At 44.1% G+C, this 24,724-nt stretch overlaps 2 protein-coding genes across 5 annotated transcripts in view; both read right to left on the reverse strand.

The window, feature by feature from the left end:
* Window positions 1–371: 371 nt before the first annotated feature.
* On the reverse strand, window positions 372–20,754 carry slc22a13b (solute carrier family 22 member 13b; the record flags this gene model as incomplete). The annotated part of the gene is made up of 10 exons (XM_083684147.1): window positions 372–679; window positions 854–1,063; window positions 1,194–1,302; window positions 1,441–1,655; window positions 1,808–1,902; window positions 2,145–2,265; window positions 2,429–2,597; window positions 2,880–3,034; window positions 3,233–3,336; window positions 20,380–20,754. The coding sequence occupies 10 exons, from the start codon at window positions 20,752–20,754 to the stop codon at window positions 604–606; spliced, it is 1,629 nt and encodes a 542-aa protein (XP_083540273.1). The 3' UTR covers window positions 372–603.
* A 906-nt stretch (window positions 20,755–21,660) lies between these two features.
* oxsr1b (oxidative stress responsive kinase 1b) overlaps window positions 21,661–24,724 on the reverse strand; it is a 42,137-nt gene continuing 39,073 nt past the window's right edge. For all 4 annotated transcript variants that reach the window (XM_083672614.1, XM_083672612.1, XM_083672613.1 and 1 more), the window contains one exon: window positions 21,661–24,685. In XM_083672614.1, coding sequence (XP_083528740.1) covers window positions 24,611–24,685 — 75 coding nt within the window. In that variant the 3' untranslated portion in view covers window positions 21,661–24,610. The remainder of the gene's footprint in view (window positions 24,686–24,724) is intronic.

The raw sequence follows: 24,724 nt of genomic DNA on the forward strand, positions 1-24,724 counted from the left end.
GAAAGTTGAGTAATATTTGTCCTCAGTAAAAGTTTGATACTTTTTGTGTTCTCAGTTGACATTACAGTGACAATGACAACATTGTGGATCGCAGCATCTCTGGGGCCATGGAAACCGTGTTTGAGTGAATGAAAAGTTTAATAATCTATCATTAACAAAATCATAGATATAGCCTCGCCTACTGATCCCAAACAATGTTTTTATAGAAATTATATACCAGCAAAGAACATTTTATTTATTAGGTCGAGGTGTAATTCATGAATATATAGAATGCATTTTCTCAGTTTCCAAAAGAACATCTGTGAAATTCAGGAAATCATGGCTTTATTTCATAGTTCAATTCACCATAAAAGATACTGTAATAGGTTTAATTTACAAAATGGTAAATAATGAATTAAATGTAAATGATGAATTACTGTATAATTAATGGCAACAGTACACTAATTTACTGTATACAGTACATTGATATGTGCCTCATAGGTACAGAAGTTTTGTCAATTCATTCTATTTACCTGATATTAACACATGATTACGTATAAATACCATATCTGTACAGTGTAAGCAAAGATAATAATATGTAATATAAAACAGAATTATCATAATTTACAACTGTGTGATCTGCGTGTCTTTTGCTTTCTTGCCCTGAATGTAGTGGAGGTTGTTTTCCATCTTAGGTGTTCTGAAAAAACAAAAACAAAGAGTTACACTCTTCTTGCTGCTAAAGCTTCTCAAATGCACTACAAACACATGATATTCTAAATCTTTGTATCCACTTTATACTGTATAACTACAATAATAGAAACAGATATTATCTGAACAGTTTCCATCCAGCTATGAAGACGATGGTACTTACTTGGACTTCTCCACAGGGATGTCTGCGTGGTCCTGGAGTTCAGTATTAAGAGTCTCAGGAAGCAGGAAGCACAGCCCCCCACCAATAAAGGGTAGGGTTCCATATATCGCCATGGGGATAGCGTAGTGGTAGACCTCCAGGAGCTTGATGAGAGGGGCCAGAATACCTGCCACGCGTGCACACATCGAGTTCAGACCTACACCACTCTGCCTGCCAGGGTTCAATACACACAGACCAGGGATCTCATGTTAGTGTCAAGAAATTATATATCAAGAAATTATATATTGAGGAGAAACAGCAAATGTTTAAATTAGTGTTGCCTATAGTGATGGGACCTCACCTCATGACAGTGGGATACATTTCAGCTGTATAAACATAAACGATGGTGAAGGAGGCGGCAAGAGCAAACTTCCCCAATACTGCAATGATTGTTACCACAATTGGAAGGTCTGGGGGAGGAGAATGATGTAAAAAATAATTACGAGCATCAAGTATCCATTTATGATTATATTACTTACTATATTACATACAGGAGGAAAATCAGAAAAGTTATTTCAGCATCTGCATTAATGGAGGCAGGCACTTACTGTCTGGAACAAGAAGAATGACAAGACAAGCCGTTCCTCCAAAGAATAGGGAACATGCTTGGCATATTTTTCTTCCAAAGTGCTCGATGAGAGGCAGACTGCCCAAGCGAGCGACAATCTCTGCAGCACCAAAGATTAGCTGTGTGAGGTAGATATCCAGGCCAAAATTACCCACGTTTAGACTCACTGCGTAGTAGACCAAACTGGTTACAAACCTGGATGGTTTTGGGGAATAAGTGTGCAACATCTCACACTTACAGCTGTTATCAAATGATTCCAAGATTTGTTTGATTGAGTGTCATGCTATTGTAATTTTAATGACAGTTTGAAAGAGGGTGCCAAATACAGGGTCATTGCTCATACTGACCAGAGATAGCTCATAATGAGAGCTCTTTTTCTCAAGTAGGGAATTTTGAAGAGGTCCAACATGCTGCCTGTTTTGGCCGTGTTTTCAGCCTCCAGCTAGAGGGAGAGATGCATTAGTGTGTCATAAATCATAGACACAGTTTAGTGAATTCTTCGTTCTACACTAAAATGGTGCCCTTTGTGGTGTCATAAGCTCATGTTTTAACTTGAAAGACATGTAGCTTCTGTATGTGTACTGCAATTGTTTTGTCGCAAATCCTCTATTGACATCAATGTGTGAATTAAGTCAAAGATGGCACTCGGCTTAGACAATGATTACAGTGGATGGTGGAAATCACCTTGTCCAACAGAGTCTCTGGGACCTCTCTCCCGTTCACCCTGGCTGCCTTTCGGATCTCCTTGCAAGCCTCGTCCTGCCTGCCCTGGGTCATGAGCCAGCGAGCAGACTCGGGGAGAATCCTAACATACACATCAGACCAACACAAAAGTCAGGGATGAGTCGACCAACAGTGCAATATAATCCCATTCACATCAATCAGAGATGGGAGAAGTAAGCTGCTCGTAGCTGATACCCCTGCAGAAGCAGAGAAGCTCGTAGAGGGAGATCAAAGGTCAGCCTTACCAAAAGAAGACACTCAGGATGATGATGGGGCTAGAGAGTACCAGCTGCAGGATCCTCCAGTTGCGGATCCCATAGGCAATCCCTGACAGCACCATCAGTCCAACAGCGTAGAAAGAGTGAGAGAAGACAGTGAAGAGGGCCCTCTTTGAGGTACCGGTCCACTCTGCCCCTTCAGAAAGGAAAAATGCATATAGCAAAGGTTTGTACCTGTCAGGTGATCAGGTAGGGTGTGCAGCTTCCAGCCAATATCTAACACATCTGATTAAAATAATCCCTGTCTATATTTAAGACAGTGATGAGTTGTTTATTTGAATTAGGTTAGGTTAGGGTAAACTTCCCCTTTAAGGTTTTTCCTGCTGTTAACTCCAGGGTGTCTCAGTTTGTGTTTGTGGGTTGTATTGTGTATATGACACAGTGACAACTCAGGTGTACAGCAGTACAGGGCACGCACCTAAGACATATGTGTTTATGGAGATCCCTGAAACTGCGGAGCCAACCACAAATCGAAGTGCTATGTAAACATAGATGTTGGGTGAGAAAGCTGCGCCAACACCGAACAACAGCTGGAGGAGCAGGGAGAGAAGAACCACAAAGCGACGGCCAAACCTGCCAGAAGAAAGAGACTTTATTAATACTGTGAAATGTCATTGCGACCAACGTGTGGGAAGAGTTCTTTACAAAACATGTTGGCACATTTGAGGATAATTGACTCCTCTGTTCTTTGGAAGGGAGATGCGAATGGTCCACAATGTTGGGATTGATCCACCATGTTGGATGATAGGACAATGTTTATTCAGCCCATACCTGTCAGCCATTGGCCCAAACACCAGGGCTCCAATTAGAAGACCAGCCATGTAGATGGACTGTGCTGCCTCATTCAGGCCACTATTGTCACACACCAGGTCAAACTGAGGAGAAAGAAGAGGCGGGAATGGGGACAGTGAGAGAGACACATGACACATATGATTTTATTTTTAATTTAATTTACACTAATTTAATTTACACTAATTTAATTTACACTAGTTTAATTTATTTATTTTCAAACTTAATTGTAGCTATGTCTGATAAGCTTTCCCTTCACTACCATAACCTGATCCACAAAGATCCCCACATCACGGGTAGCATAGGAGCACAGCCTGTACAGTACCTCTGTCACCACGCTGGAATCGCCTTTGGAAGCCACGTAATCCCAACCTTCCATGCATGTTGTGGTCATATTAATCCCGTATGTTTCGATTGTTTCCAAATCCAAATCCACCGGAGTGTACATGTAACAGGTATCATACGCTCCATCCTTGTCCACTGGAAGGGTAAGATTGTTCTTTTGTTCAGTAGTCAAATTGGGCCCTGGGACCAGGATCCAGTCGGTGTTGCAGTGATGAGGGAAATTCAGACCCGTGAATACCTGGCTAAACATGTGGAAGGCGGTGAAGATGTTGGGGATGCATATTGCCACCAGCAAGCGCTTTTGAAACGCACCAAATTCGCCGACCGCTGTGAGTACCTGTCCAAATCCGCCCATCTTGTGATAAATACTGCTCAAATTATTACAAATAATGTTTGAACTAATGTTTAAGTAATGTTTGACAAAAAGTTGTCAACTACAACACCTCTTAACACCTCTTAACCGGCATCGACGTGCAGAAAAAATAATATTTAAACTTGATATGCAATCACACGCGCACTCATGTTATGGAGCGCTATAATCTCATGGAGAAAAAATATCCCATCGTTGTAAAAGTTGAAAAAGGTTTAGGCCTACACAAAACACATAACATATCAAAGACTAATTTGTTCCAAAGTAAAATGTTGACGTGTGTCATGCATCTTTATGAGGCAGTCTGGTTCGTCTAGTCAATCTAGTCAGTCAAGGGACTTTGTAACGCATGCACGTGACAGTGGAACATTGAGATTTGTGCCAGATGTGGAAGTTCTAAACCAGGCAAGTTACGACTAGTATATTTGTGACGGGGGGCGGGGGGGCATGGCACCAATCACCCTCCAGTCACTAGGGGGTAGGGAACGGTGAGGACATAACTATGGGATATGCCTCCTGATTATGTAGCTAATATATAACTTGTATATATATATATATAATATAATATATAATTTGCCTACTGAATACCAGTGTGAATGCATTGTCTTACGACAGGTGTCGTCATTCTAGCAGACTATCTATCTATCTATCTATCTATCTATCTATCTATCTATCTATCTATCTATCTATCTACTGTATATATATATATATATATATATATATATATATATATACAGTATCTAACCTTCTATCTTTCCAACCTTATATCTATCTAAACTTTCAACTGCCTAGCATAATCCTTTCTTCCTTTCACCAGTTTCTATTACTTAACTCAGAATAACCCATACTGATTAACCTCTTAATTGTTTTGATCTTTCTATACCTCCCGTCTCCCATACATCCATCCTCTTTTTTTCATCTATCCATTCATCCATCTAGTCAACCAACCAACCTAACTCATTTTCGTTCAATTACCCTGAAAATCTTCAGCAACCCTGAAAAAAGCTTTCTGATACCTATTAAACTTTTTAAACTAATATGTTTTTTGTAACTCCAAAAACTCTCACCCGGGGAACCAACCAACTCTACCACTCAACCAACCAACTCTCCACCCACTCCACTGAAGTACCCCTGGCTCATCCTATCTATCTAACTGTCTATCTAACATTCTATCCATCCAACCAACCAAACCTCTCTAACTTTATCCGCTACCATAATAAGACTATCTCACTTTCTTTCAACTACCCAGCAAATCTATCTATTGTCACATCTTTAAACCTTTTTCCACTACCAAAATAAGACTTTGCAAGCCCTTCTGGATCTTCTTTTTCTAGTTAATAGGCTTGCTTCAGCAAGTCCAACTATTGTTATTGCTCATACTTATTATTATTAAAATTATTCAGATTTTTCGGGATGCTACTCCTCCTAAAACTCTTAAGCTATTCACACCATTCCAACAAATAGTAACGTTTGCTATTCATTACATCTATTTTTGTTCATACCATTTATACTTTTTGCACTGTACCCCATTTTGCCTGAAATCCTATTCATTCCTATGGCCATTTGCTCTGAATGGGGACATTTTAAAATGCATCCACCTTTTCATATTTTATTGACAACTCAATTAAACAATTAAAAGTGTGTAGACTGCCTCCATTTAAATAACTTCCATTGGGCGTTTTGATACTATTTAGACTTTTTAAACTGTAAGCCTTTTTAAGTTGCATGAATTAACATAAGTTTATGAGGATCATTGGGTTCCTACGATACATTCTATCTATACCTCCCCTCTAATCTATCCATTCATCCAAGCAACCAAACCAGCTTCTATCTATCTATCCTTCTCTCATCTATCTATCCTTCTCTCATCTATCTATCCTTCTCTCATCTATCTATCTTTCTCTCATCTATCTATCCTTCTCTCATCTATCTATCCTTCTCTCATCTATCTATCCTTCTCTCATCTATCTATCTTTCCCTCATCTATCTACCTACAGTATCTATGTACATAATTTACTCTCATCTTTCAATCTACAGTATCTATCATCTATCAATTCATCCATCCAACCAACCAACAAACCAATAAACCATTCATCCATCCACCCAACCCACCAATCAAACCATCTTTATCTGCATCCTGTACTAAAATAAGACTATCTCACTTTCTTTGAACTACCCAGCAAATCTATCTATCGTCCAAACCATCTTTAAACCTTTTTCTACTATCAAAATAAGACTTTGCAAACCCACGAAATTTCATTTGTAACTTCGTTTTCTAGTTGTTGCAAATGCTCATGCCTTCCCCTGACAATTTGAGTTAATAAAGATTAACTTCTTACGTAAGTCACATAAATTCACTTATCCGCACATAGCGTATACTGTATATCTTAAGTTGTTGACGTAGCGTACAATAGTGTATAGTGTGGTGGAAGTCTAGGATTTACCACTCTGTACTTTAGCTCTTCGGAGGTAAGAATCAAGAAACAAGTCCTGAGTAGCCACAATATCTGAGTCCGGTATTTATTGCTTGCAAACAAGAGACAAGAGCGTAACAGCAGCCCAGCGTAGAACCGGGGTTCGTTCAGCACAAGTCTAAAGAGACAATGATTAGGTTTGTCTTTTATACAGTTTGAACATATTGCCAGGCGCCTACAAGGCTATCGGCTGATGGCCTTGTGCTTACGTGTGAAAGGGCGGGAGAGAATGAACAATGGGGAGGCTTTCTTTACTGATTAATCGCCGTTCAACATTTCACACCTATCGACAGGATGCGCCTGTCCCCCCATTATTGCTCTCTCCTACCACTCCCTCAGAGATCACCGCTGTTCATATGGTAAATCATACAGTGCTTCTCAGAACAATGGCTATAGAACTTTAGAGGTGTGGCAAGAGAAAATGTAATCACAGTAGTTACACAAGTTGTATCAGTCATATGAAAGTGTATAACCTGAAAATAGTTCTATGAATGTATTTTCCATAACAATAGGCACACGATTTAAGTAGGAGACTGTGTTGAATCAATTTTTTTTGTGTAATTCAAGTTTTTTATGTCAGCAATGTGCGCGTGATTTACTATAAAGTAATGAACATGTACACACGCATTCTATAGCTCCTTGAGGAGTGGGAAGCTTCCGCGTAAGCCACCCCTCACTGGGTGCCTCACCAAACCAGAGTGGTATATTCTAATATACCACTTTGCACCAAACCATTTGTTGTCATAGTAACATCTCTATTAAAAGCCTTGAGCCTTATAGTTTAGCTTACAGCATTTTTGGCAATTCATTATATTTACCTGATGTTAACACATAATTACATATGAAAAACACAGTGTAGGCAAAGATAATGTAAAAGGTAATATCAAACAATGTTGTGGTACGTTGTGGTTTACAATGTTGTGGTATGTTGTGGTTTACAATGTTGTGGTACGTTGTGGTTTACAATGTTGTGGTCTCTTTTGCTTTGTTCCCCTGAATGTAGTCATTTCCAACATTCCCCTTCTTATGAGCCCTGAAATCAAAAGCAAAAAGAGTTACACCCTTCTTGCAGATAATGCTTTTCAAATGCATAGTAAATACATGACATTCTAAATATTTGTATGTACTTCATACTGTATGACTACAACAATAGAAACAGGTATTATCTGAACAGTTTCCATCCATCTATGAAGAGGGTAGTACTTACTTGGACTCCTCCACAGGGAGGTCTGCGTGGTCCTGGAGTTCAGTATTAAGAGTCTCAGGAAGCAGGAAGCACAGCCCCCCACCAATAAGGGGGAGGGTCCCATATATCGCCATGGGGATAGCGTAGTGGTAGACCTCCAGTAGCTTGATGAGAGGGGCCAGAATACCTGCCACGCGTGCACACATCGAGTTCAGACCTACACCACTCTGCCTGCCAGGGTTCAATACACACAGACCAGGTATCTCATGTTAGTGTCAAGAAATTATACTTGAGGCAAAACACACCAATATACATTCACCGGCCACTTTATTAGGTACACCTTGTTAGTACCGGGTTGGACCCCCTTTTGCCTTCAGAACTGCCTTAATTCTTTGTGGCATAGATTCAACAAGGTGCTGGAAACATTCTTCAGAGATTTTGGTCCATATTGACATGATAGCATCATTGCTGCAGATTTGTTGGCTGCACATCCATGATGCGAATCTCCCGTTCCACCATATCCCAAAGGTGCTCTATTGGATTGAGATCTGGTGACTGTGGAGGCCATTGGAGTACGGTGAAGTCATTGTCATGTTCAAGAAACCAGTTTGAGATGATGTGAGCTTTGTGACATGGCGCGTTATCCTGCTGAAAGTAGCCATCAGAAGATGGGTACACTGTGGTCATAAAGGGATGGACATGGTCAGCAACAATACTCAGGTAGGCTGTGGCGTTTAAACGATGCTCAATTGGTGGGGCCAAAGTGGGGCCCAAAGTGTGCCAAGAAAATATCCCCCACACCATTAGATATTTGCGTTAACGAGCAGTTGAACAGGTGTACCTAATAAAGTGTCTGGTGAGTACATGTATTTATATAATAATAATAATAATAATAATAATAATAATATAATAGTACTAAACTTTATTTATAGCGCCTTTTTTAAAACACTTTGTTACAAAGGGACTTTACAACTGATAAAACAGATATGCAAATAAAAGGGCAGCTTCAAAAACAAAAATATAAGTAGAAAACAGTAAAATACAACACATTAAAAATGTATCAATTAAAGGCCGATTTCAAAGAAAATCTTTTAAGCTACATTTTGCTAGCCTAATATCCTCTGGCAGGTCTTTCCAGAGTCTGAGGCAAAGGCATGGTCACCTTTTGTCTTCAGTGTAGACTGAGGCTCGTAGGGGATTAAAATGTCAGAAATATAGTCTGGTGCCAGACCCAGCCGAGCCTTAAAAGTGATCAGTAAAATCTTAAAATCAATTCTAAAACTAACCCTAACCCTAACCAGTGTAGGGAGGCTAACATTTAAGTGATGTGGTCTCTTTTCCTAGTTCTGGTTAAATGTCTAGCTGCTGCATTTTTGACCATCTGTAACCAGCTGAGCGCATCAGTGGATGTGAGTTTCCCTCCATCCAGGACATATACAGCAAACGATGTGTCAGCAAACCCGGGAGGATCATCAGAGACCCCAGCCACCCCAATCACAGCCTGTTTGAACTGTTGCCGTCCAAAAGACGGAGCCTCCTCCGGAGCCTCAGGGCCAAAACTCAGAGGCTCTCCAACAGCTACTTCCTCCAGGCCATCAGGCTCATGAACAAGCCTACCCCGAACCCATGACTTTACCCCCAGCACAACCACAGAATGGACTCTACCAGCACATAGCCACTTTAACATCACCTCTTACACCAACGGCACAGTGCAGTAATAATGACATTCCACTGAACCACTTTTTTTACTCTACTATTTATACTGAAATTATGTCATGTCTACTGTCTTGTGTCCCCAACAATCGTCACTGTCCAATCGTCTCACTTATATTGTACTATGTCACTTATTGTCTTGTCCTACCTCATTGCACTACTGCGTATTTGTATTATTTGTATTGTATGCTGCATTGTCAAGGAACCGAGCCCAAGAATTTTACTCCCTGCACTTGTGTATGAGACTGTAACAATGTCCGTTGTACACAGTAGGGATGGGCGTATCGATCCTGTGGTATCGATAGATCGATACTCACGCACTACTCATTTGGAATCGATTTCCCTAAAAAAATATCGATATAAACTAAAAAATAATAATTGGGGGTGTATGCATCACTTTCAGCTGTTTTGATTCCTTACTTAAATTACTATGTGCCGGGACACCCCTGTAGGCCTGTACTGGCGGCGTATTGAGCTGGCCCATGTCACGTGACAGGAGACGAGCGAATGAGCGTCAACGTGTGACACAGCCGATATGGATATGGCAGACAAAAAACGAAGCGTGGTGTGGTGTTATTTTTCACCAATCGATAAGTGCAGGCGACGGTTCCAAAACATTGAGCACAACCACACTCTTGCAGCCAGCACCTTTTTGGACATTCGCTTCAGAAACATTGTGTTCTGTGATTCTGTGACTGTGGAAATGATTAAATCAAGGATCATCACAGAGATGCAAGCCCTGGCCTGCGCTGAAACACAGTCAACCAGACATGAAGCCGCTGCGACTGCATCAACTGTGACACAAGTGACACAAGGGTCACCTGCTGAGTGTTCATCATCCAAGGGTTATGGCGGGAGTTTGACAGTCGGGTTGAGGCTTGTCAGAGCAAACGCACAGCAAACACAGATGCATATATTGAAATGAGAAGATACATGGAGGAAAAGGTGATCCCAAGGAGTGAGGACCCTTTGATTTGGTGGAAAAAAAATGAAGCCACATTTCCACTGCTGAACAAAGTTGCGAAAAAATACCTCGGAACTGTTGCAACGTCTGTTCCAGCAGAGAGACTCTTCTCTAAGGCCGGAGAAATAATCAGCCAGAGGCGCAATCGTCTTAAAGCAGAAAATGTGAATATGCTACTTTTTCTGAACAGCAATCTGACACTTCAGTAACGTGTGACGACATATCTTGAGTGCACTAAAGGTGTGATGGTGTCAGACATTTTTCTAGTTCATTTGAAGTTCATTTTCTCAGGGAACAACTGTCTTTCTTATGCAGGTTTATAGGATAAGGAAATCCTAGTTTATTATGATCTTTATGACCTCTTTTTTTTGCTTCAGTGAAGTGTTACATGTTTACTTTTACAAAGAGGTTCCAAACATAACATTGTTATGATATAGTAGTTGTTTTTGTTTGTTTTGGATTTTTTCCTTTTAGCTTTTTCTACCAAGATTGGTCTTTTTTCTTTTTTTTGAGAAATAAGAAAAGTGAAAATGTGTATGTTTTTGTTCATATTTAATTTATTTCATTCATATTTATGTTATTTATTTTATTTTTTATTTTATTATGCATTGACCATAATAAAGTTTGTATAAATGGTCTGTAATTGTCTTGTGATTTGTCTTAAATGTAATAATATTTTTACTGACAAAAATTGCCAATAAGTATCGGTATCGATATCGATGAAAATGCAAGAAAAAGTATCGGTATCGTATCGAATCCTAAAAGTGTGGTATCGCCCATCCCTAGTACACAGAGAGGCAGACGCAGTGGTGTGGTGAGGGAAAGACACACACATCTTAAAACCTTTCGTTAGCGAGGCTTCATTCGCAACACCTGCGCAATCAGCCTCGCCTCCGAACCCTGGCCACGGTCCTGTAGCTCCCTCTACAGGCCGAACGCTGCATGTCCCCCCACATACCCCCACCGCCCGACACAGGCCGGGGACACGACGGCCGACAACCTACTCCCCCCCCCCCTGCACGGGAGAGGAAGTCTGCCACGACCATCTGCGCCCCCGGTCTGTGCACGACCGAAAATGGTCGGAGTAGAGGGTGAAAGCGCGACCCAGCAGGTAGTAGCGGAGGGCGCCGACCGCCCACTTGATGGCCAGGCACTCCTTCTCCACCGTGCTGTACCGGCCCTCCCTCTCCGATAGTTTGCGGCTCAGGTACAGCACCGGCCGGTCAGCCCCCTCCACCCGCTGGGTCAGCACTGCTCCCAGGCCTCTATCCGACGCGTCCGTCTGTAGGGAGAAAGGGAGGTTAAAAATCAGGCGCATACAGGACCGTTTCTCCACAAAGAGCTCCCTTAAGGGCCTCGAACGACCCCTGGCACTGGCCCGACCATTGGACCGGATCCGGGGCACCCTTCCGGGTGAGGTCCGTCAAAGGACTGGCCAGCTCTGAAAATCCCGGCACGAACTGCCGGTAATAGCCAGCCAGCCCCAGGAAGGCCCTCACCTCCTTCTTCGTCTTGGGCCGCGGCGATGGCCGCAGTCTTTTCAATCTGCGGCCGCACCTCCCCCCGACCCAAGTGGTACCCCAGATACCGGATCTCCCTCCGCCCGATCACGCACTTCTTCGGGTTGGCCGTCAGCCCCGCCTGCCTCAGGGACCGCAGAACAGCAGCCACACTCCGCACATGCTGCGGCCAGGTGTCACTGTGAATGACAATGTCATCTAGGTAGGCCGCAGCATAGGCAGAGTGCGGCCGCAGAATACGGTCCATGAGGCGCTGAAAAGTGGCTGGGGCTCCGAACAACCCGAAAGGGAGCACTGTGAACTGGAACAGCCCGAGCGGAGTGAAGAATGCAGTTTTCTCCCGGGATACCGGCGAGAGTGGAATCTGCCAGTATCCCTTCGTGCAATCCAACGTCGTGAAATATTTGGCCGTGCCAAGCCGGTCCAAGAGCTCGTCAACCCGGGGCATCGGGTAGGCATCGAACTTGGAGACCACATTAACCCGTCTATAATCCACACAGAACCGTATAGCCCCATCCGGCTTGTTGACAAGCACGATGGGGCTACACCAGTCACTGCGGGACTCCTCGACCACACCCAGCTCCAGCATGGCTTCCAATTCCCTGCACACAATGTCTCGTTAGTGTACCGGCAACCTATAGGGACGCGTGCGCACCGTTAAACCCGGCTGCGTTTCTATGTGGTGGTCGATAAGCGTAGTCCGACCGGGCAGGGGAGAGAACACGTCCGCGAATTTAGCTTGCAAATCTGCAACGTCCGTGGCCTGGCTAGCAGAGAGATGGTTATCAATACCGACCGGAGTGCTAACTTTTGATTTTGGGACTTCCGGACCGAACTCATCTCTCTCTGGAATTATTGTAGCCAGAGCAACAGTGACCACGTCGTTCCATTTTTTTAGGAGATTTACGTGATACACCTGCAAGCTATCCCCCCGGTCCGAGCGTACTACCTCATAATCCACGTCCCCCATGCGACGTGTGACCACAAACGGCCTTTGCCACTTCGCGAGTAATTTCGTGCTGGAGGTGGGTAACAGTACGAGCACCTTGTCTCCCGGTGTAAATTCTCGCAGGTTAGTTCCCCTGTCGTATAGGCGCTTTTGACGCTCCTGGGCTTGCAGCAAATGCTCGCGTGAGATAACCCCTAGGGCGTGGAGCTTTGTGCGCAAGTCCAGGACATATTGAATCTCACTTTTACTTTCACCCTCCCTCCCAATTTTCTTTAAGAAGGTCTAGGACACCCCGGGGCTTACGGCCGTATAGTAATTCAAACGGGGAAAACACATTAAAGCTTGGGGGACTTCGTGGAAGCTTGGGGGACTTCCCGTACCGCAAACAGCAGGGGATCTCGCCATTTATGCCAATTCCGACTATCCTGTGTACAAACTTCCGGATCATTAACTTCAAGGTCCGATTGAACCGCTCACAAAGGCCATCAGTGGCCGGGTGGTAGACACTGGTTCGAACCGCCTTGATGTTCAACAAGCCATACAGTTCTTTGAGGGTGCGTGACATAAAATTAGTGCCCTGATCGGTGAGAATCTCTTTCGGGATTCCCACGCGGGAGATTACTTAAAACAATGCCTGCGCTACACTCCTGGCAGAGATATTGCGCAGCGGTATTGCCTCGGGGTATCGGGTTGCGTAATCTATCAAGACCAACACAAATCGATATCCCTGTGTACACCGATCAAATGGCCCGATAATATCCATGGCTATGCGGTCGAATGGGTTCTCGACCAATGGTAAGGGCCGCAAGGGGGCCCGTGGAATGGCTGGGGGATTTACCAACTGACACTCGCGACAAGAAGCGCACCACCTACGCACCTCTGCCCGAATTCCCGGCCAATAAAATCGAGCCATTATACGGTTTAGTGTCTTATCATACCCTAAATGGCCCGCCATGGGGTTGAAATGAGCCGCCTGGAAGACCATTTCCCGGCGGCTACGGGGAACCAACAACTGGGTTACTTCCTCCTGGCTATGTGAGTCACGACTTACTCGGTACAACCTGTCGCTGATAATCGCGAAATAGGGGTGGGCGCGTACTGTGTCTGGCCGTACCATCAATCGCTATCACTTGGTCATAGGCCGATCGTAGAGTCTCGTCACGATACTGCTCGAGGGGGAAGTCACCTAGCAGCGGATAGTTCGGCGGGGAAATCTCGGGTTGAGACCCCCCCGCCGGCTCCGGCTCCTCGGCAGTGTCGCGAGGCGCCGCCTCAGCACAGAGCACATTACACGCCTCACACCTCCCTCTCTGTCGTGCACGCACCCCGGTAGCCCGCTTTACCGCTTGAGGAAACCCCTCCCAATCTACACCCAGAATAAGGGGATGCGTGAGGCGCGGGCTAACCGCCGCCTGTACACTATGCTTTTTCCCTTCAAAATGAATTTCGATCGCGACCACAGGATATTCGTGAATGTCCCCATGCACACACTTCACCAACACCCTCGATGCCTTTAACAATGCCCCCGGTCGAACCAGGCGCTCCTGGATCATGGACTGCATGCAGCCCGAATCCAAGAACGCCTGGTGCGTATCATGTTGTATCCTTACCGGAACACGATACGTCGCTCCTGGTCCAGGGGGAGGGCCCGGTATGTCGCCGATGCGGACGACCTGCCCCACCTCCCTCACTGGGCACTCCGCCCGTACATGGCCCGGCCGTCCGCATCGCCAACACACCCCCCCTGTCGCTCGGGGTGCTTCCTGTGGGGCCAGGGCTGGTTCTCGACATGCCTGCCCCTGCCATCTCGTCCTCGGGGCGGGCGCCGGCCTCTCCTCCTCCGGCAGCACGGCAACTTCCGGGCGCCGGCCCCCCGCCCCCTGGCGCGGGACCGGGGTTGGTCGTCGGGGCTCCTGCGGCGGGAGGGAGAGATGGTCCTCTGCCAAGGTAACGGCGGCCGCGAGATCCTGGGGCCGGTGGTACTGGACCCAGGCGGCGGTCCGGGCCGGGAGCCCCGTGAGGAAGTGCTCCAACACCACCCGGTCCCCGACCTCCTCCGCCGAGCTGTTCTCTGGGTCCAGCCACCGCCGCGCGCTGTCCCGCAGCCGCTGGGCGTAGGCAAAGGGCCGGCTCCCCTCCTCCATCGTCAGGGCCCGGAACCGGCTACGGTGTTCCTCCGGGGTGAGGCCCAGGCGGTCCCGAATCGCCCGGGCGAGGGAGGGATAGTCCCGCTGGGCGGCCGTTGGCAGACTGTGGGCAGCGAGCTGCGCCTCGCCCAACAGGAGGGGCAGCAGATGGTACGCCCACTCGCCGTCCGGCCACCCCGAGATCCTCGCCGTCCCCTCGAACACCGCCAGGAACGCCTCCGGGTCGTCCAGGTCCCCCATCTTCTGGAGGTGTACCTTGGGGGGACCTTGTGGCGAGCCGGGCGCCGGTCCCGCTTTGATGGCCCCGACGAGCTCCCGGAGGAGGGCACGGTCCTCAGCCCTCGCCGTCGCCATCTCTCCCATCGCGGACTGCTGCTCGTGCTGGAGGTGGGCCTGCTGTTCCAATATGAGGGCCATCTTTCCGATGGCCGTGCTTAACGCCTCCATCTCTGTGTCCCAGGTTGGGCGCCAATGTAACAATGTCCGTTGTACACAGAGAGGCAGACGCAGTGGTGTGGTGAGGGAAAGGTCCCGTTTATTCATAAAGTTCGTTAGTTCGACTTTCCAGTCTTTCAACACACTCGGCGACTTTCCAGTCGCCCTTTCTCTCCCGAAAGCCGAGACACACACATCTTAAAACCTTTCGTTAGCGAGGCTTCATTCGCAACACCTGCGCAATCAGCCGCGCCTCCGAACCCTGGCCACGGTCCTGTAGCTCCCTCTACAGGCCGAACGCTGCATGTCCCCCCACAGAGACGTAACAAATAAACTTGAACTTGAACTCAACTTGAATTTGAGAGGGACTTTTTACTGAGGGAAAAATAGAGGGAGTTGCAATAATCTAAACGAGATGAGATTAATGCATGGAAGACTTTTTCTAGATCAGCAAATGAAAAGAAAGGAAAATGTTGGAAATGTTTCTCAACTGATAAAAACAATCTGTACAACTATTTTGATTTTGTTTCTCGAAATTGAAGTCAGCATTACAGAAATGCTTTTATTCTCACTTTCTTTCCATTAGCATTCAATTACTTCATCAGATCCTTTAAACGAATGTGGAAAACGTCTACAGACTTTCCATTTTCTTTCGGCCTTTCTACACTCCCTTTTTAAGGCGCAGGTGCTTTCATTTAGCCAGGGAGTGGCTCTGTCCAACCCTTTTTTCTTGGTCTTAAAGGGAGCCAGGGTTATCTGATACATACTACTAAAACTATCTAACAGATCAACAGTCTGATGGAAGGGAACAGGAGCTGTTGAAGTGGCAATACGGTTTGAAAAGGCCTCTGAAAATGTATTCGCTGTAGCAGAGTTAAGGAAGCAGGAGCGAATAGGAATATCCTGGATAGTGGGCACTGTGGGCAAAATTACATTAAACAGAATAGCTTTATGTTCAGACACATGAATATCTTTTGTCTCTACATCATTAATAGTAAGACGAGAGGACATCACTAGGTCAAGGGTGTGACCTTTCAGATGTGTGGGATCTCTTACAGACTGAACAAGATCAAATGATTCAATGAGGTTAGTGAAATCAGAGGCCAGTGCATTTGAGGGGTCAACATTTGAGTCCAGTGCATTTGGGAGGGTAGGCCTCACCCAGAACAGGTCAAAGTTTAATTTCACAAATACCATCTGTGGTAAATCCAATTTTTAGTGAGGGGACCTCACCTCACGACAGTGGGATACAGTTCAGCTGTATAAATGTAGACGATATTGAAGGAGGCGGCAAGACCAAACTTCACCAACACTGCGATGATTGTTACCACAATCGGAAGGTCTGGGGGAGGAGAGAAAGTTAACAAGCAATATAAAATACCAGGATTCAAGATCCATTTACTGTAAGTAAAATATAATTGGACTAGGGTGGAAAATCAGCAAAGATATTTCAGCATCTGCACCAATGGAGGCAGGCACTCATTTAAAAAAAAAAAAATGGGATTAGGGATTGATCAGCTTTGAAATTAGTAAATAGAATTTAAATGTTATTGCATTGCTTGCATCATTTCTAGTCCCTTTTTTTAGGCAGGCACTTACTGTCTGGAATAAGGAGAATGACAAGACAAGCTGTTCCTCCAAAGAATAGAACACATGCTTGGCATATTCTTCTTCCAAAGTGCTCGATGAGAGGCAGACTGCCCAAGCGAGCAGGAATCTCTGCAGCGCCAAAGATTAGCTGTGTGAGGTAGATATCCAGGCCAAAATTACCCACGTTTAGACTCACTCCATAGTAGACCAAACTGGTTACAAACCTGCCAAAGTGACGGGAGAGAGGTGTTGCAAACTTGTCTTGTATGCACCATATGCCACTATGTACTGTATGTCACTAGATCTGTTATCTATGGTTGTTTATCCCGATGACTTCAAGATTCCTTGGAATGAGTGTCATGCTACTGTAATTTGCAGACAGTTTGAAAGAGGGTGCCAAATACAGGGTCATTGCTCATACTGACCAGAGATAGCTCATAATGAAAGCTCGTTTTCTCAAGTAGGGAATTCTGAAGAGGTCCAACATGCTGCCTGTTTTGGCTGTGCTCTCCGCCTCCAGCTAGAGGGAAAGATGCATTGGTGTTTTATAAAGCTTGCACACAGTTTAACTTATTTATTCATACACTTTAATGGCGCCATCATGTACTGTATGTGTCACTCAAATGTTCTCACAAGTTCTCCATTGACATAAATACATGAAATGTTAAGGCTCCACCTGGACAATGACAGTACAAGAGTGGGTGGTAGAAATCACCTTGTAAAGCAGAGCCTCATCATCACATCAATGTGTGAATTAAGTCAAAGATGGCACTCGGCTTAGACAATGATTACAGTGGATGGTGGAAATCACCTTGTCCAACAGAGTCTCTGGGACCTCTCTCCCGTTCACCCTGGCTGCCTTCCGGAGCTCCTGGCGAGCTTCGCGATGCCTGCCCTGGGTCATGAGCCAGCGAGCAGACTCAGGGAGAGTCCTAACATACACATCAGACCAACACAAAGATCGGAGATGAGTCAAGCAACAGGACAATATTCATGAGTACAGTAATTCCATTCCTATTTTATAGAGATGGGTGGAATAAGCTACTTCCTGCCCCTACACAACAGAGAAGCTCGTAGAGGGAGATCAACAGTCGGCCTTACCAGAACAAGACACCTAGGATGATGACGGGGCTAGAGAGTACCAGCTGCAGGATCCTCCAGTTGCGGATCCCGTAAGCAAGCCCGGACAGCACCATCAGCCCAGTAGCGAAGGAACAATGGGATAAGATGGTGAAGAGGGACCTCTTTGAAGTCCACTCCATCCCTTTAGAATGGAAATATTCAAAGCAAGGTTTTGTGCCTGACAGATGCATCAAACAGTTAGCTTAGGGGTTTGTGGGCTTTTGTTCCAGCTAACACACCTGAAAACTTATCATGGTATACATTTATGACAGTGATAAGTTGGTTATTAAGGTGTGTGTGCAAGGCTGCAAAGGCTGTGCACAAGGCCACGCTCTAATACCAGGGTGCCCCCATTCAAGAGACATCCCAGGTGAAGAGCAGTACAGGGCACCCACCTAAGACAAATGTGTTTATGGCAATCGCTGAAATCGTGGTGCCAACCAGAAATCTGAGAGCTATGTAAACGTAGATGTTGGGTGAGAAAGCTGCACCCACGCCGAACAACAGCTGGAGGAGCAGGGAGAGGAGGATCACAAAGCGTCTGCCAAACCTGCCAGGAAAAAAAGAATTTATTGATGTTGTGAAACGTACGAAGGGCATTAGACTAAAGATGCCTTGAAATAATTGCGACATATGTGTGTTCTTCACAAAACATTTTTAGCACCTGTGAGAATAATTGAGTAACAGAAGGATGGGACAACCACGTGCAGGGTTTTCAGTATTTTGGAACAGAGATGGCATAGGACATCGAAGTGTTTATTCAGCCCATACCTGTCAGCCATTGGCCCAAACACCAGGGCTCCAATCAGAAGACCAGCCATGTAGATGGACTGTGCTGCCTCATTCAGGCCACTATTGTCACACACCAGGTCAAACTGAGGAGAAAGAAGAGGAGAAGTAGAAGGGATGGGAACATTGAGAGACACTCTTTGCATAATAATAATATGACATGCTGCTTGCATTCATGACACTGTGAGTAAGAGTGCAGAGATACAGTAGTGTGCTTGAATTAACTGTTAACATGCTCTGATGGCTGCTCTACAGAATAATGTTACATTCATGCCTAAAGTAAAATATACAGTGACAGGAAACATGTGCACTAAATATTGGGTCCAGCCATACACTTAGACAACTGAGGCCTTGATAAACAAGTGCCTTTAAAAGAGGGAACACAGTGGTTTATGGTTGATAGTGGTTTATGGTTGATAGTGGTTTATGTTTGACAGCAACAAGAAGAAAATTGTTTATTAGCAACCATAAATGACGCCAATCAAATCACTTCAAAGTTCACCAGTCAAGCCTTGTTCATTTGCATTATCTTAAGAGAGCAATGACAGTCAGTGTCTTACAAATCATCGTAAATGACTTTAGATTACATTAGATAGATTAGATTAGTACAAGTACTGAGACAACAAAATGTAGTTTGTCATCTAATCAGATAGTGGCATGATAAGAAAAGACATGATATTGTAGACAGTGCATGGTATTACAGTATAAGGTATTACAGTGAGTATAAATAAATTAATATAATAAGTGAATATACATGAGATGAATATCAATATGATAGGGCAATAGGTCTTGAGGTATGTAAGATGTATAATTAGAGACCAATATAATAAATATGGTATGTGCAAACAAGCAGTAGTGCAAAAGCTAAATTGATGTCCTGAGTGTGCAGCCAGTACAGGTATGGGGGGAGGGTATACTGATACTAGGGGGGGGGGGGGATTCTGAGTTCAGCAGAGTAACAGCTGCAGGGAACAAGCTGTTCCTGAGCCTGCTGGTGCGGGAACGGAGACTCCTGTACCGCCTCCCGGATGGGAGGAGGGCAAACAGTCCGTGGCTGGGGTGTGAGGTGTCCCTACTGATGCCTCACACCCTCCACAGACACCGGCTGCGCTGGAGGACCTCGATGGCATGGAGTTGGGCACCGGTGATGTACTGGAAGGTTTTCACCACCCGTTGTAGGGCCTTCCGGTCGGAGACAGAGCAGCTGCCATACCACACTGTGATGCAGTTTGTCAGAATGCTCTCGATGGTGCACCAATAGAAGTTGACCAGGATCCTAGGAGACAGATGGACACTAACCCTAACAAAGCGCGCAGAGACGGCGCACACAATCTGATAGACAACAGTTTGGATCACTTATTGCGGGAGTACTGCAACAGATGCAAACTGTGTCCATGCAGCCAAAAGCAGTTGGATTTTAATGTATGAACAGATCAAAAGAAACCCGAATTGTACGGATTCAACCATAATTGCACCCCATAACAGTACAGGCCCTACCTCTGTCACCACAACCCATAGACCCTACCTCTGTCACCAGGCTGGAAGCGCCTTTGGAAGCCACGTAATCCCAACCTTCCATGCATGTTGTGGTCATATTAATCCCGTATGCTTCGATTGTTTCCAAATCCAAATCCACCGGAGTGTACATGTAACAGGTATCATACTCTCCATCCTTGTCCACTGGAAGGGTAAGATTGTTCTTTTGTTCAGTAGTCAAGTCGGGCCCTGGGACCAGGATCCAGTCGGTGTTGCAGTGATGAGGGAAATTCAGACCCGTGAATACCTGGCTAAACATGTGGAAGCCGGCGAGGAAGTTGGGGATGCATATTGCCACCAGCAAGCGCTTTTGAAAAGCACCAAACTCGCCGACGGCTGTGAGTACCTGTCCAAATCCACTCATCTTGTGATCAATACTGCTGCTACAAAGACAAGTAATGTTGAACTTGAACGCTGTAAACTTGAAAGACCTTTCAACCAGTGTTCAGACAAATTAATATTTAAACTGTATCTGATATGTTATCGTCCACCTTCAGGTTATCTCACTGAGAAAACTGTCTCTACAGTTTATTTCTGTCTTTAAATGCATTTTAGGAGGCTTCCTGGTGCCTGGTGGTCAGTCAAGGACATTGTAAGGCATGCATGCATACAGTGGAACCTTGAGACTTATTCCAGATGTGGGTGATGTATGTGTGACTGGGCCAGTTGTCTGATATCTCTAGCTGAGTAGGGCACGCTGAGTTCTTCACTCAACGTAAATTAATTGACAATAATAATAGCAAAAGCCTATATGTAGCAGTATTAATCATAATAATACTAATAATAATACTAATAATAAGCCTACTGATAATAAACATAATATAATCATACCAATAATAATAATAACAACTACAGTCTCATATATTATAATAATGGCCTAGAGCCTAATAATAAACGAATTACCTTTCGTTCTGTGATTTATGATGCAATTAAAAGCTAGACTGCTACACAAACATGTATGGCCTATGCATACTGTACATTTCTGGCATGCTGTAAAGCTTATATCTTCTTTATACCAACACCGTCAACATAGCTTGTTTTCATCTGGTCTAAGTTATTAGAAAGCTTCTACAGTATGTCCAACTATAATTAATGCCCTCACCAGAACATCACACGTAGGTGAAAGGAACCCGCCCACTCGCTTAACTGTTTACTCAATGTTTTCCCACTAGTCCCTGTCCCCAGGCCTAATGTCTACAATTCTGGATTGAGGCAAAGTCCAATTTGAAAACCACACATCTTAAAATACATCATAGAAAACTGCTAAAAGGGAGCTGATATGTTCATTCTTTATTGATTAAAAATAATCAAGAGAAACATGCTTTGAAATCCAAAACCAACAAAGGTAGAGCAAATGAAAGAATGAGATAATGAAATTAATATTTTACAGTTTTGTTATTGCCTAGAGAAAATCATGTTTGAGGGTAGTCTGTCCCATTGCTAAAGCATTGTTAACATTTGACACAGAAAAGAAAAAGGTTTGAGGAGAGGAGTGCTGGACGCAGGGCTCATTCTAGATGACACCTCTCTTGTTAGGACTCATTTTCACATACCAAATCAGTTCTGTGGCCTAGAGAATGGCACCAAATACTGCAGAGTTTGGAAACATATCATATTAACTTTAGGATCATGACTTGCCATTCTTCTTCATATGAGAACGTTCAGTCAACACACCCCATTCATTTTATTTCAGATATCCTCAACACAGAGATACATTTAAAATACACTAGAAATAATGCTCAAACAACTTTGTCAGTTTGAGGCTAGAATACATTTGAGCATAATTGTAGATATCAATATACAAATCATTTCCCTCCTTAAATCTTAACAGGCAACTAAATGTATTTTCTTTATTTATCACACACTGTAACTGACATCTTTCACATTGTGCCCAAACTCCCTGTAACATTCTGTAACTCCCACTCAGCCTGGATACTGATGCTATAGAGACTGCTATACGGTTGGCTCCATAAACTACTATGAGTGATAGATGCTCCTCCCAATGAAGTTAATGCCAACCAAGAGATGCATAATGCTCATTATCTTTGTCAATAATTCTCACGCTCGCCAAAATATCTGGGGGGGTTAAGAGACAGATGGACATGGTGTACTGCTCAGTGGAGGCTGGTAGAGGTCGAAATCAGAGTACAGGCTCATTGTAATGCATGGAATGAAATGAGGAATGGTATAAAAAAAATAACATTTCTTATTCCATCCCATGCATTACAATGAGCCCATCCTCCGATTTCCACCTCAACCAGTCTCCACTGACTGACATCTGTGTTGCTATGGCCCGTTCACAGTGAGTATCACAGGGGGACAACATTCAAAATCATTTGGAAATATAACCCTCCTTTAATATGTGGTAAATAGATAAAAGAATGAAGAAAAGAAAAGTGATACAGATGATTTTGAAGTTTTGAAGTGGGCCAACTAACAGTATATAAGTGGACCCATTTGATATCATTAAGAGTGAGATACAAAAGGCGGTCCTCCTTTGCTGTGGACTCAGCTCACACAAATCAGATTGCAACCTGAACAAGGCTTTTGTTATTCCACAACTAGAAAATCCTGGCAGACATGGCAGCTCCCCCAGTGGAACCCGTTCCACTCATTCCAAAGACAAATAGAACAGCTGCATCTAGATTAAAAAAAGAAGCCATGATAGCATGTCCGGTGAAAGAAAGGGGAACAAAAGCCAAACTTGCATGTTGTCCTTCTCCAGCCTCATCCTTCACGCAGCGCTACAATCCTCATCATCTCATAGGACAGAAAAGGCCAAAAGTGAAACACCCAGTATAAAAATGAATCAAAACCAAATGTCATTATTTACATACTAGAGAAGTTAAATCAAGTACTTATTGTTCATCCACATTAGCAAATAATATGCACTTATTATTCTTTTTTTTTTTTTTAATGTAATTGAGAAACTGATTCCAAACAAAGACACAGTTAATATACTGTAACAACATACAGACATACTTAAGCATCATACACAGCACTTGTGGCTTCAGTTAACTTGCTGTCAAACTTTTGAATGTACATACGTTTAAATACATAACTATGATAATGAGAAAAATTCACAGACAGTGTTGTGGTGTCCAACTTATTATAATTGTTTTTATCAGAGAAAGAGGAAACGTAGAAGTGAAAAATACCTAACTTAACTGGGCTTTGAGAGATATGTGTTTATGTTCACTCCAATGTTGGGAGATATCCAACAACATTGAGAGAGACTGACAAAATTAGATTATGTAATTTGAATATAATTAAACCAGAATGTGTTTGTCTTAGAATCCTTTAGAAATGCTTAAGATATTAGATATTTTTTATATTCCATATTATTGGATATGGATATTCGCACATTTCCACCATAGCAGTGAAGCTTCTGTTAATACAGCATCAGTTGACGGCATTTCCAGATCTCAAGATAGGTTTAGGCCCGGAGTGCCTCAGTGTCAATCTGATGCTGGGAATAAAATCTCCCCCTGGGCCTGGTGGAGTATTGCCACAAGTGTCAACACTTATGACTCTCTCACTATGACAGATACCGAGACCAGCTGAACGGTGGATGAGATCAGCACGTTTTCCCATGGATACGACGAGGCTCTGAAAATGAATGTGTGTTTGTTTGTGTGTATCATTTAAACTTGGAGGCGTTGGATGTTCTGCTTGTCCCCTCCACCAAAAAAGAGAGAAAAAAGTAAAAAAAGTTTAACATCAGTAATTGAAACCACGATCGTACAACATATGCTCCACATCATAAGTGGGGACAGCCCTCCCCCCCAAACGTGCATTCAGTAGTTCTGCTGAAGATAAGGCATTGTTACACCTACCAGGACTCAAGGGCATTAGTTGAGATTGTGCAAATGCATCACATATATTACAGAACAAAAAAAAGTACAGAATAAGAGACGACATAATGACAAAGAAACTGTCGGAGATACTTGCACCCTTCTACAAATACACTGTAAACGTTGTTGAGTGATTCCTATACTGCATGTCCTGATATTTCCGCCCACCACCCAATTCAACAGGGCAGCATTGCGCAATCCTACGGGGTGATGAAATGGTACTGTTTTCTTTGGCAGTAGTGGTTTCTTTACGGCCATTGAAAGAAAAGAAAAAATGCAACTACTGTTTTTTTTTTTTTTTTTCTTGTTTTTTTTTGTCATTTTCACATTTTTTAGGCAAGTCACGGTCCCAGGTAGAATTGCAGTTTAACTAATGCTGAGCTGAGCGAAACCCATGAGCTTGATGTCATCTGGTATTTCAGACTGCTCCACTCCAGAGGCCTAAGAAGGAAGACCAAGGAGAAGAGAGAGGAAACATAG

Source organism: Argentina silus, assembly GCF_951799395.1.
Source record: "Argentina silus genome assembly, chromosome: 1".
In the NCBI taxonomy this organism is placed as follows: domain Eukaryota; kingdom Metazoa; phylum Chordata; class Actinopteri; order Argentiniformes; family Argentinidae; genus Argentina; species Argentina silus.